Below are 13,216 nucleotides of genomic sequence, written 5' to 3' on the forward strand. Positions count from 1 at the left end.
TCGAAAGTCTGTTTTAGCATTTCTCCCAGAAAAAGAAAAACAAGGACAATCTGAAAATTCATGTGGAATGACCATGTCTATAGAAAGTTCGAAAAACGAATACCATTCGTTTTTATATAATATGGGCCCGAGTTATTCATCATTTCAGCAGTTTTTTTTTTTTTTTTTTTTGGGGGGGGTTGGGGGGCGGCCAAAGATCAATTTCTAAAGAGAATGGTCACTCCCATCATACATTTTTGTCCTCGTGACCCAGAAATAGTTGGCAGTCCCAACGCCATATCCCACTGCTAGCTCATGAACAGTTCTCATGTCAGTCTCCAAATTAAATGCAGTACACATTGTGGGGATTCTATTCTTTGTGTGGAAGCAAAAAGTATGTACAATTTCTTGGACTTTTTAGCTCCATTTATCTCTACAAAAAAAGAAATAAGAGAATGAAATCTTTCAAGTGGGTATGAAGGGCTTTCAATGGGTACCTCATTCTCAGGGGGTTTGTGGGCTCAAGATAGAGCAAGAAGCCATTCACCCCAAAGGACTGCCATTCATTTTCCGCTTGAGGACGAGGGTCGGCATCTTTCCCGGGAGAGTCGCGTGCGGGTGTCGACCGATTCATTGCAGCCATTAGATTGTGTGGGCTTTATACGAAATTGATATGATCTAATAATCATAGCGAATTAAACTCAAATGAAATCAATGCACTCAATGACGGGACTGAACAAGGGAGTTGAAGTGCATCTTCATTCAGTGGAAGGACATCATCATGAAGGTTGATATGGCCGTTTAGGTGGTTGCATGAATGCCTCCTCAACTACTACTTCATAAGGAGGACCTTATCTCAGGTCCCCATACAAAGTACATCTAGCTTAGATAACAACACCACCTTTGGTTTAATTTGTGGAGAGAATTCAAAAGAGGGACATAATTAACATGATTTTCGATGTGATCAGTTCAGCACCTAACATACATCCACGAGGTAAGATGGCTAAAGGAGTTCACTACGAGGAAGTTCAGAGGAGAAAGTGTATACATAGGGGCAACAATAAAGTGGCTATCGCGATATGAGCAAGGCATAAGTTATCTAAAGAGTCATGTTGCGAACGAATTTTGATCATTTTGTGCATTGGGCGTTTTCTACTTTATTCAAAGAGATTTCTTGAAATTCAGCACATCAATAGTGTTGTGTTAACAGATTTGTTAACCTCGAACCTTTTGATTCCAAATAGATTGAGTAGTTATTGTTTAAATCGAACTTTCATAGATGGCACAAGATTCTTATCTAATATACTGAACATAAGTCATGTTGATACAAAAGAAATGAAAGATGCTTTTGAAATTCTAATTAAGAAGACAAGTACAACTTCAATTAGTTAACAATATTGCTTTGCTTTTGCGAAGATAAATGGATAAGCAGCCTTTTCTCACCTTAAAGGTGATTGTTGAGTGGGCTTAGGCCGAGTAGCACCTAATGCTTGGGCCTAAATTTCTGCCCAGGTTTTCTCACTAAGGACCCTAACCCAAGCCTGCCCAGATTTGTCTTCAAGCCCTTGTCGCTAAAGCATCGTGATTAGGTTTTATATCGTATATAATACTAAATCTCCCCGCTTGTGAACCGATGTATGAAAATGTGATGGTGAATTTGGGTTATTTATTTATTATTTTAGGATTAGTTATTTTATACATACATGACAAAATAGAATAGGCCCGGCAACTAAGAGGTGGGGTGAACTGGTTGTCCTAGGAAACTTGAATATTTTTCATGTAAGTGCTAGACAACATGGTGTTCTAGAAACATGGTGTTCTAGAAACATATGCACTTGTGCGGAATCACGATTTGTCAATCCAACAGAAGTCAAAGAGGTTAAAGGATAGAAGAACGTCCTTCTACGGAGCATTAAAAGCCATTTCTTAAAGTAGAATACTCTGTTTCTATAGTTTGCTTGACATCTCTTCTGCTTAACCAAAAAGCTAAAACATGCCCGGTTAACTTTGGGCTACTTTAGTGGATTCTAACACTTGAAAACAATTGCAAAACAACAACTCGAATCCAATTCAAAATGACAAAGAGCTAAGTCTTCCCACAAGGATCGTATAGGTTCTTATGTAGAACCATCCACTTCATCTATAGCATCAATTGCTCATGCAGAAATAGTCTTGCCAAACTTTCTCGAAATCTCCTTCTGCTATATGTTCACCTTTTGCAAGGTGGTTCCTACAAGCAAATTGACGCCCCTTTGTTATGCAGCTTGATCACCTTTTATCACTTTATCCAAATTTTAATGATGCCTCGTTCTACAGCTTGTTCTCCGTCTACAACGGTCCTTCTAGACTTAAATACAATACCCGTCCGACAGCTTGTTCTCCTTTTGTAGGACCAAAGTCTTTTCATGCTTCTACATCCTGTCGTTAAAATACTATTTGCACGTCGCTTGTGTGTGTAGAAGTCGTTCGTTGTGCAACTCAAATGCACATATTCTTATCCTTTGATCCTTTGTCATCTCCCCAATATCAAACGAGATTTTCTCAACGCATGAAATACCGATGAATGATCTAACTGTGAAGTTTCAGGATTCCCTGTGCACCTGATCTCAACGAATCCTGATGATCTTCTCCATCATCCGGAAACCAGGTGAACAAATCAGGGCAAAGAGACCAAGGGTCGGCCTTTAGGAAGTTATCATTGCTGAAACTCGAGCCCTCAATCACTCCTTTTCGAACGTTGTCCGAAGTTTAAGCCTTAACTAGCCAGCTCGACCGACAACTCTCAAGGTTTAAGCTGAGGGCGACTAGGGGTGTTTTCCGACGGTAAATGAAATTGCTGTCAATCAGTCCCAACTTAATAAACAAAGATCTGCTAAAATGTCTGTATTTCGCGACGCATTTAATCTGAGTTCATGCTCGAGTTTAAGCCATCCTAAGCATATGATCAACTCGATATTAGGACGACAAATATGTCATGATATCGAGCTCGATGTTGAAAAAAATTAACTCGTAACCAAGTATTGGGTGTGTTTTGGTTTTTCAAGTCGAGTGTGGTTATTGCCATTGGGATCTTTAATTTCGCTGGAGTTGTATTCTTGAGCACGACTACATTCTTCTCGAGACACAAGTTTAAGTTGCTCGAACATCAAAAGTTAAGTTATATATGTATTTGGATCGTATTCATATGCCATTGTCGACATGTTATAACTTGGATTTATGTGAAAGCATAAAAAGAAATTGGAGTTTTGAGTTTTGAGTCAAATTTTAGCATCTAAAACACCTCATTAAGTTGACATCAAATTAATCACGTATTCGGTTCACATGGAATGGGAAAACAATGATTAGAATTCCAACCTTAGAAACAAAAAATTTCGGCTTTGCCTTATCCTTTGTGTACTTTCATTATTGTCGAAAGAGACACAAATTCATAGTGTGACGGTAGTCGGATGCTGCTGTTGCTGAACGTGGTGCTTGAGATTGCAATTCATGCGGGAACACTGGAGAACTGGAGCGCCACCGTCAAGGGGGATGACGGGGAGGATGTCGCAGTTGCAGACCTCGATCATCAACCCGTCGGGATCGTGGAAGAAGATCTGATCAACGTAGATCCCCCCTTCCTCTACCCTGCTCTTCACGTACTCTATCTCCATCTCCTCTAGCTTCTTCTCCACCGTCGCCATGCTCTCACACTGTACATGCCAAGAACGCTGCCATTGTCATCTTTACAGTCTTTACAATCACTTCAGAGAGAGAGAGAGAGAGAGAGAGAGAGATGACCTGAAAAGAAATATGGTTGTCCTTGGGATTGATTCCACCGGCAGCGGGCATTTGATGAGGGTCTTCGGCTTGAAGCAGGTGGATCCCAATTCCATTGTTGAACAGCCTTAAGTCCATCCAAGAACACCCATCAAAACAAGATCAATTCCAAAATCGAAAACAAGAAGACGTTGGAATGATTTCAAAGCTCTCGCACATCCCTATTAATTCTCGACTTTAATAAAAGAACAGTACCATGCGCCCTCGAAATCAAAGGATCCGGGTCGCCTGACTGGGACGAAGCCGAGGACTTTCTGGTAGAAATCCACCGTCCTCTCCAAGGACCGACACACCAGCGAGATGTGGTTCAACGACTTGAGTTGCAGAGGATTTTCCATCAAATTCAGCCCCGGGAAGAATTATTATCTGTGCGAGATCGAATCGAAATGATTTCAAGATTTGAAACGAAATGGCGTTGTGAAAAAAGTGATCAGACGAAGACCAGATGAACAGCTAAAAAAGAATAAGTTCAATGATATGATGATGTCTGGTTCAAGAACTGTGGTGTGAATATATAGGACTTGAAGCAGTGGGAAATGGACGATGGAGGAAGATCAGACGAAACATCCAAAGCATGCATGCACGTGATTATTTCACAAGTGTCGATCTCCGTGTGGGCCAGGGTCAGCGATGTCGATGCCACGTCGGATCCACATCGAAAGACTTTTTGCCGGCCAAAAATTTGTTCCCTTTTGACACACGTGAATTCATTCAACTCCTCCTCGCAAGGACATTTTAGTTCTTTCTTGGATTTGTATTATAGACCAGCGACAGTTGGCACTTGGTAAAATAAAATTTCATCTAGAAAGGAGGAAAAAACGTGATTTTTTTTTGGGTCACAAGTATTAAAACAATTTAGACTCACGAACTGGTGGTTAGGTGTACTTATCAGTTGACTAACGAAATAATCAATTAGAGTCCGTGTAACCATGACAACATAAGGAGAAAGATCAAAGGGGACAATCTGCAAACCCTCATTGCTTTGCATATTTGAGTAAAGGAACATTCAACGATTATCCAACTAACCCTCTATTTATATTCATTAGACATTGCATGTTCTCATGTACGTAGCAGTTGTGAGGGATCTTTTTTGAGTTAGCAGACTAAATAGTCAAGTGGGCATCTCACTTACCGTCCAACACATTCATTCGATGGTCCAATGAGTGATGTAGTCCTCTAAAACAGTAGCGTTTGAGTTAGTTTATATAAAGAAATGATAATTTTTGTTTCTTAGTTTGGAGGGGAGAGCATGAGTTCATGCATTTCTTGCGTGGATAGCGATGGTTAAGCCTATTTTTTGTTGAGATTTCAATTGATAATTTTTGTCAATATCTACATGTTCGTGTTAGTTGTAAATTTGTTTTTATATTTATGTTGGACTTGTCTTGTACCGTCATGCCTCGTTGTCTATCGTGCCAAACTGTTGGAAGTTCCAGCTCGTGAAACATGTGGCAAAAGCTAAGTTTGAACTCCATATATGATCATGACAGATTTGTCAGGTTCAGTTTTCTTACTAGTTACCATGTAAGTGAAGCGCGCGGTTCACAGTAAAAAAGAGGGATAATGACCCTACGAGCACCTGAAATTATTCGTGTTGTTATCAAGGATGCCTTCTTCTTCTTTTCAATCAAAGTAACTCAAACTTTCAAATTGCGCTAGATGGGAGACCTTCGTTAATTTCATGGATAGAAAATGTTGACGTGGCACTAACGAGTTAAGTAACTGTTAGCAGTCCGATATATCCTTTTAGGTGGATTTCATGTAAGTAAAAACATTTTGGAGAGCCAAGATTAAGGATGACTTTGGGTATAAGGCCCATTATTTTGGATATAAGGCAAGGATTTCGGCGGGGCACAGCAGTAATAAAAATGTCATGGAATCAAATTCAATATTGAAAATAATAATTTATAACCAAGCACGGAGTGCAATTTGATTTTATGTAAAGTCTATCCGAATCTTTAATTTTTCTGAGATTGTATGATAGCACAACTAGATTCTTTTCGAGACGCAAGGACATGTTACTTTAACATTTGTTCGAGCTAGGTTCAAGTCTCACTGAATAGTTAAGCTTTATCCTATTTAGATCGTATTCATATGCTATTCTTGGCAACATACAACTTGAATTTATGTGAAAGCACAATATGGAACTCAAGTTTTGAGTTTTAAGTCAAGTTATCTAAAACACTTCATTGAGTCAAGATAAAATTAATCAAGAATCGAATCAAATCGATGTACTCCTTTTCTTATAATTCCAATTTATTACACCCCATTTTTTTTGTAAAAAAGTTTCATCCCCCTTGACATGGAATGGGAAACAATTACTAGAATCTAGATCTGGCAAGGTTGGCCTCGCCCAGCCATTGGCGAGGCTCAACCTTGCTCAACTATCATGAGGTCACTAGACCTCATCTGGCCCTCAATAGGATAGGGGAAGAAGAGAGAAAAGTGCCCAAAAAGTCCTAAACCTTTTGTTTTTATGCCGATTTAGTCCTATACCTTTTTTTGCTATTGATTAGACCTAAACTTTTTTATGTTGTGCCAATTTAGTCATTTTCGATCAATTTTGGTAGATTTTGTTGATTGGACGATGGCTGGCCATCGCCTCTGGCTAGCCGCTGAGGTTTGACAAGCGGTTGGAGGAAGAAGAGGATAAGAAAAAAAGAAAAAAAAAAAATAAAAAAATAATAAAAATAATAAAAAAAAAAAAATTCAAAAATATTAAAATATTATTAAAAGTTGTCAACGTCAACGCCAATCGGCCATATCAGCTGGCCGGTGTCTAGTTAGCAAAATTCAGCCAAAATTAGCCGGAAATGACTGAATTGGCACAACATTAAAAGGTTTATGACTAAATCGGTACAAAAAAAAAGTTTAGAACTAAATTGGCACAAAAACAAAAAGTTTATAACATTTTTGGCACTTTTCCCGAGAAGAAGAAGAGGAAGAGAAAATAAAGGGAAAAAGAAAAAAAAGATTTGGGCTTGATTCTAAAATTGTTACTAGGAACAAAAATATTTTTTTTTTCTTGATTTTATTCCAAATATATTCCTACAAATATAAATGTTACCAAAAGAATTTAATGTTCTTTTTTTGTTCCCAGGGGAAAAAATAGAATTAAGCATTGTTTGACACATTACCCAATAGGCTCATCGACTGCCAACTATCCTATAAGACATGGTCGACATTAATGTTGACAAATTTTGCATTTTTAAAATTGGTTTCATTTTTTTCTTTTTCATTTTCTTTTCCTTTGGTCTGTGGCCTATACTCTACCATGGTTGGTGATCGGCCATAGGTAAGGGCCTTATGAGGGTGTCACGGCCCTTGCTAGCCATGCCACATAGGATGCTCAGCCTCTATGTTAGTAATTTCCAGTCAAAAATAGCCGAAATAACTATATTGTCAAGTCATTGAAAGTTTTAAAACTAAATTGACAAATCATTATAATGTTTATAACTAAATTGACAGCCATACAATTAATTTAGAATTTTTTGGATAATTTTTCCAAACATTACCTATCCTCTTTTTTTTTCTTTCTTTTTAATGTTCTCTTGATTAAGTGTACTTATCAATTGTGAGAAACCTTTTTGTGGCTATGGACTGAATAGTCATGTGGGTATCTCGCTTATCACCCAACACAATAATTGAATGGCTTTTGAGTTAGTTTTTCTAAGAAAATGATAATATTCTTTCTTAATTTGGAGGGGACAGAATGAGATCATGCTTTTCCTGCATAGATAGTTATAGTTAAGCATATTTTTTTGTGGAGATTTCAACTGATTATGTTGCCGATATCTACACGTTCATGTTAGTTGAAAACTTGTTTTTGTATTTTATGTTGCATTTGACTTGTACAGTCATGCCTCGTTGTCTATCGTACCAAACTGTTGAAAAATCATGTCAAGGAATCCAACTACTGAAAAATGAGGCAAAAGCAAAGCTGATTTCAATATATGTTATGATGATGACAGATCTGTCATCTTCCTCTGTAAAGAAATTTCTCAGTACATTTTTCTTACCAGTTACCATGTACGTGAAGTGCGTCATTCGCCGAAAAAAGAGAGGGGTAATGACCCCACAAACAACTAAAATTATATCCATTTTGTAATCATGTATACCCTTTTTTTATACAATCAAATTAGCTCAACCTTTCGAATTGCACTCGATGTTAGGCCTCCGTCAAATTTATGGATAGAAGATGTTGATGTGTCACTGATGCATTAAGTAGCAGTTAAAATATCATTGTTAGCAATTTGATATGTCATCATAGGATGAAACCAAGTTAGTAAAAACATTTTGGAGAGCCAAGATTAAGGATGGGCACGGGGTGTCTGACACGCAGTGCAAAGGGTGATGATTTCGGCGGGGCGGTAAGAAATATGTCATGAAATGCAGCTCAACATTGAAATAGCCTGAGTATCGAGTGCATTTTGAATTTTCAAGTTGAGTTTGACTATTGCTGTCTAGATCTCTAATATTGCTAAAGTCGTATTCTTGAGCACAACTAAATTCTTTTCGAGATGCAAGTTTAAGTTGCTTGAACATTATCTTGAGTTAGGTTCAAACCTCACCGAATAATTAAGTTTTATGTGTATTCAACTCGTATTCATATGCTATTTTTAGCACCATGCAACTTGAATTTATCTAAAAGCACAACATGAAACTCAAGTGTTTGAGTTTTAAGTCAAATTGGAACTTCTAAAACACCTCTTTAAGTCGACATAAGATTAATCAAGCATTGAATTGATGTACTTCTTTATGATTCCAATTGATTACACCCCATTTTTGTCCAAAAAAAAAAAAACTTCATCCCCTTGACATGGAACTGGAAACAATGATTAGAATCCAATTTACCCAATGTTTACTGCACAAAAACAATGGAAAGAAAATAACAAAGAAGGTATCTGAAAAATTTCTTGAGCCGTTCATGCAGTCCTTTCTTGTGTGTCTTTTTTTTTTCTTCTTGTGTTTCGATTATCATCAAAGGAGACATAATTTCATAGTGTCACGGTAGTCGGACACTGTGGCTGCTGAAGTTGGTGCCCGAGATTGCAATTGATGCGGGAACATTGGAGAACTGGAGCGCCGTCGTCCAGGGCGACAACGGGGAGGTTGTTGCAGTTGCAGATCTCGATCATCGAACCGTCGGGATCGTGGAAGAAGATCTGATCGACATAGATCCCGCCTTCCTCTACACTGCTCTTCACGTACTCTATCTCCATCTCCTCTAGCTTCTTCTCCACCGTCGCCATGCTCTCACTCTGCACATGCCAAGGACACGCACCATTGTCATCTTTACTGTCTTAACAATTACTTGAGAGAGAGAGAGAGAGAGAGAGAGGACCTGAAAAGAAATGTGGTTGTCCTTGGGATTGATTCCGCCGGCGGCCGGCATTTGATGAGGGTCTTCCGTTTGAAGCAAGTGGATCCCGACTCCATAGTTGAGCAGCCTTAAGTCCAGCCAAGAACACCCGCCAAAACCAATGATCGATACGCAGCAAAACAAGATCAATTGACAAATTCAGAAAAGAAAAAGGAGTGTTCAACATCACTTCAAAGCTCTCGCACAATTCAATAGATTCTCGACTTCAGTTAAGAAGAGTACCATGCGCCCTCGAAATCGAAGGAACCGGGTCGCCGGATGGGGACGAACCCGAGGACGTTCTGGTAAAAACTGATCGACTTCTCCAGCGACCGACACACCAGCGAGATGTGGTTCAACGACTTGAGTTGCAGAGGATTTTCCATTGAATTCAGCCCAAAAAACAAATATGATCCAAGTGAGATCAAATCAAAATGAATTCAAGACCGAAATGGGGTTGCCGCAAAAGAGATCAGACAACAAGAATGAGTTTGATGATATGATGTCTGGTTCGAGAGCTGTGGTGTGTATATATAGGACTTGAAGGAAGCAGTGAGATATGGGCGATGGAGAAGAATCAAACGACGCATCCAAAGGGCAATGAGCATGCATCGTGCAGGTGATCGTTCCGCCTGTGTCGATCTTAGGTGTGGCCGCGCCGTCGATGACACGTCGGATCCACGTCGGATTCACGTCGAAGGATTTGAGCAAGGCCAAAAGTTGCCCCTCTTGACACACGTGGCTTTAGTAAAAAATTAGGTCAACTGCATGCATGGGTAATTTACCTCCTCCTTGGATTTGTTTTTATTCACTAGCGTACCATGAGCTCTTGGTAAAGTGAAATTTCCATCAGGAAGAGGGGAAAAAAAGTGATATAATTGAATCTTTCGGGAAAATTCTAAGGTGGAAAATGTGTTTTATGTTTGCTTCTTATGGGTATTATCCTCATAGGAGAAATTTAAAAAATAATAATAATTTGTCACTTGTTAGAGATAATTAAAGATTTCTTTAGGATAACTTCCTATGTTAAAGATATTTAATAATTATATTGATTCTATGTATCTCTTAAGATCATGCGTATATCTCATTTTCATTCTATGTATAAGGAAATTTTGTGGTAATTAATGACCTAACGAGTTGCTACTAATAGTTTTTTTTTCCCATCCTTTTTAATATAGTTTCTGTACTTATCCCGTACTCTTTCCCTTTGAAAAGATGTGTTTTGAATTCGACTATCTTAATCATATGACAGGTCTATATTTTCGCCGGAAATATAGACCTGTCATATTCAGTTAATCCAAGGCCTTCAGTTTCATTTCCTATTCAAGGCCATACGTAGCTGGCGGCATGAGAGTCAAGAACTTCAAAGAGACCATCATCGAAGACATTTGAGCTGTGACATGAAGTGGAATCAAAATTGTGAACGGGATCCGTCTCGTGGAAAGGTTGCATTCCTGATACGGAAAACATAAGTAGCCGTCAATGCGCACACGGCTCGGGCTCGAGAAGTTCAGCTTCGTTTCTCATTTCATTACTGCGCAGAAAGCAACTGTTTCATGTTGTCTCCTTCGATTGGAGTCCATGCGAGAACATCAATACAAGGGCCAAACATCCCAGAAACCAATTCTGCAGATCTTCGCTGCTCTGCATATTTGATTAACGCAGCGGTCAATCATTGTCCCGCCAACCCTCTGCCTATATTCTTTAAACATTGAATGTTCTCTTTGATTAAGTGTACTTATCCGTTGTTGGGAACCTCTTTTTGAGTCGACGGACGGAATCGACACGTGGGTATCTCGCTTGTCACCCGACACAATTGCTGGATTGACCAGTTGGCGATGCAGTCCTAAAGAAAGGGATCATGCTTTGACTTGTGCAGCCATGCCACGGTGTCTGCCGTGCCAAACTGTTGGAAATTAAGGTCAAGAATTTCGTCTCGTTGAAACATGAGGCAAAAGCTGAGTTGATGTCCTAGGGTTCGCATGTCATGATGAAGAAAGATTTGTCATGCTCCTTAGTGAAGAATTTCGGCACAACTTTCTGACTGGTTGCTGAAGAAGTGGGCAAATGATATTGCAAGCATCTGAAATATTACCCGTTTTGCAATCGCGCATATCCGAACTTTGTTTTTGTTCAATCAAAGAAGCTCAACTTTTCAAATAGTACTTGGTGTAAGGCTCTGTTAAAATCATGCAGAGAAAAATGCTGGTGTAGGATCAACTAGTCAAGTAATCATTAGAAATGTCATTATAGGCAATTCGAGATGTTCTTGTATGGGGGACTAGATACAATATGTGTTAATTGTTATGCCCTAATTTGTAATGAATTCCTTTTCCTTTTTACCTTCCTTTTTTAATATGGATGCAGGAAAAGGTGGCCTTTCTCGTGGTTCTGATTTTTCAAGGTCATGCGTGGACTGCTGCATGAAGCCGACGACTTAGGAAAAATCCGTCGGTTGTGAGATCACATCATCCGTGCGAGGAAGTTCAGAGACAAAACCAATTTGAACTCATTTCATTCTCGTCACTGATGGCGCGGATGATGTCACTGATGACATCGCTGGTGACGTAACCAATTCATCCATATTGCTGCAGTAACCTGAAGCTTTAAAACCCCACGCACACATAGATGGTTAAAAATCTGTCCAATCAATCAAAGTATTGATTAAGTTGATTTAAGATTTATGATTATGAGGTTATCCCATTTTCTCAAAAAATGGGAGAGTTACTAATTCAATACTAAATTTAAGATACGAAAGTTAATTCAATTATAAACTTTTCAATTTTATTAATATATTTCTAAACCTTCATGAGATATTCGAATGTAGTCCTTCTTGCCAATTGCTCCCAAAAATTGTTGACATGTCGTTGGCAATTTTACATGGCACGTTGACTTAGACAATTTGTGAATCACCTTGTTAGCAATTTCCTATTAAAATTGACTGGAATAACCATATTGGAATATCGTTTTATGACTATATTGATAAAATTATAAAGTTTTGAATTCGATTGACATCCGTACGGTGGATTCATGCAAATATTGGTAATTATCCATTCATGGAAAAAAGGAGACCAGCTCTTGCAATTCAATGAGACAAATCATCGTGATATACATACCCTAAGATCATGAGATCACGCATCATGATGAAGAGTGATGGAGGATTCGGGAAGCATGCTTAAATTGAATCAAGTTTCGATTTCTCTAAACAAAAAAGCCTTTTAGAAACTTAAATTGATTATCATATAAGATCGATTGATGTTGTAAAAAGAGGAAAATTACCAAAAAAGAAATCCTAAATCTATTATACATATATCAATTCAGTATTAAACATTTTAATTTGACCAATTTAATCTAAAACATTTTGACAATTTGTTGATATAGTCATTTTGACCAAATTTGACCAAATATCATTGATGTGAATACAGCCGACATGCATGTTTTCTCCATATGATGTCTGGTATATGAGACGGAATAGAATTCTTGTACATATCAACAATTCAATGAAAATATCATAAATGTTGCTTTCGCGCTCGAATCGTTGAGTGTTGGATTCTCCTTCGTTGTAACCAATGAAGTCAGTTAATTTTTACCTAACCCTGAATTCATTTCGTCGTACCAATACCATGTTCTTCAAGATTGTGGCAAGTTCGATTGGAAGTTGGATTCTACACTTCATGTCTTCTTTGGCTCATCAGGCCAGTCACCAACTCCAAGAGGACTAAAAGCCAAGACTGTTCCACGCACGTCGATGCTGCGATGGTTCCTAACAAGAAAATACAAGATCAAGAAAATGACATTTGCGGTGATAATTGCACGATAGGTACGTGCCTTGTAATTAGAAGGGGACGAATTCTTCATTATACTAAGCCAAGAGGAAAAAAAAAGGTCATCCACATGTGATAAATGCGCAGTGCAATTGCCCTAAATGGGATTGGTACATTCAAGATTTGACTCTTGAAACATTCCCAATAAAAAGTGAATTAATACTACAAGCTATCTTATCATCTAAGTTAACATCTTTGTTAATCTAACCCTACAGCATTGAATTCGATAGTATGG

General features: G+C 38.4%; 2 protein-coding genes across 2 annotated transcripts; both read right to left on the reverse strand.

The window, feature by feature from the left end:
* Positions 1-3,264: 3,264 nt before the first annotated feature.
* On the reverse strand, positions 3,265-4,261 carry LOC104438514 (metallothiol transferase FosB). The gene is made up of 3 exons (XM_010051678.3): positions 3,991-4,261; positions 3,757-3,862; positions 3,265-3,668 (listed from the first exon to the last, which is right to left on the reverse strand). The coding sequence occupies exons 1-3, from the start codon at positions 4,131-4,133 to the stop codon at positions 3,405-3,407; spliced, it is 513 nt and encodes a 170-aa protein (XP_010049980.2). The 5' UTR covers positions 4,134-4,261; the 3' UTR covers positions 3,265-3,404.
* Positions 4,262-8,744: 4,483 nt separating this feature from the next.
* LOC104438513 lies at positions 8,745-9,596 on the reverse strand. The gene is made up of 3 exons (XM_010051677.3): positions 9,401-9,596; positions 9,140-9,245; positions 8,745-9,056 (listed from the first exon to the last, which is right to left on the reverse strand). Exons 1-3 carry the CDS (start codon positions 9,541-9,543, stop codon positions 8,793-8,795), a joined length of 513 nt encoding a protein of 170 aa, XP_010049979.2. The 5' UTR covers positions 9,544-9,596; the 3' UTR covers positions 8,745-8,792.
* Between the last annotated feature and the right edge of the window lie 3,620 nt (positions 9,597-13,216).

Source organism: Eucalyptus grandis, chromosome 3 (genome assembly GCF_016545825.1).
Source record: "Eucalyptus grandis isolate ANBG69807.140 chromosome 3, ASM1654582v1, whole genome shotgun sequence".
NCBI lineage: Eukaryota > Viridiplantae > Streptophyta > Magnoliopsida > Myrtales > Myrtaceae > Eucalyptus > Eucalyptus grandis.

Excerpts from the sequence above, each read along its gene's own strand:
- LOC104438514 (XM_010051678.3), bottom strand. The coding sequence starts at position 4,133 with ATGGAAAATCCTCTGCAACTCAAGTCGTTGAACCACATCTCGCTGGTG. Across the intron at positions 3,863-3,990 it reads TTTGATTTCGAGGGCGCATG|GCTGTTCAACAATGGAATTG; the intron begins GTACTGTTCTTT and ends GATGGACTTAAG. Across the intron at positions 3,669-3,756 it reads ACAACCATATTTCTTTTCAG|TGTGAGAGCATGGCGACGGT; the intron begins GTCATCTCTCTC and ends TGGCATGTACAG.
- LOC104438513 (XM_010051677.3), bottom strand. The coding sequence starts at position 9,543 with ATGGAAAATCCTCTGCAACTCAAGTCGTTGAACCACATCTCGCTGGTG. Across the intron at positions 9,246-9,400 it reads TTCGATTTCGAGGGCGCATG|GCTGCTCAACTATGGAGTCG; the intron begins GTACTCTTCTTA and ends GCTGGACTTAAG. Across the intron at positions 9,057-9,139 it reads ACAACCACATTTCTTTTCAG|AGTGAGAGCATGGCGACGGT; the intron begins GTCCTCTCTCTC and ends TGGCATGTGCAG.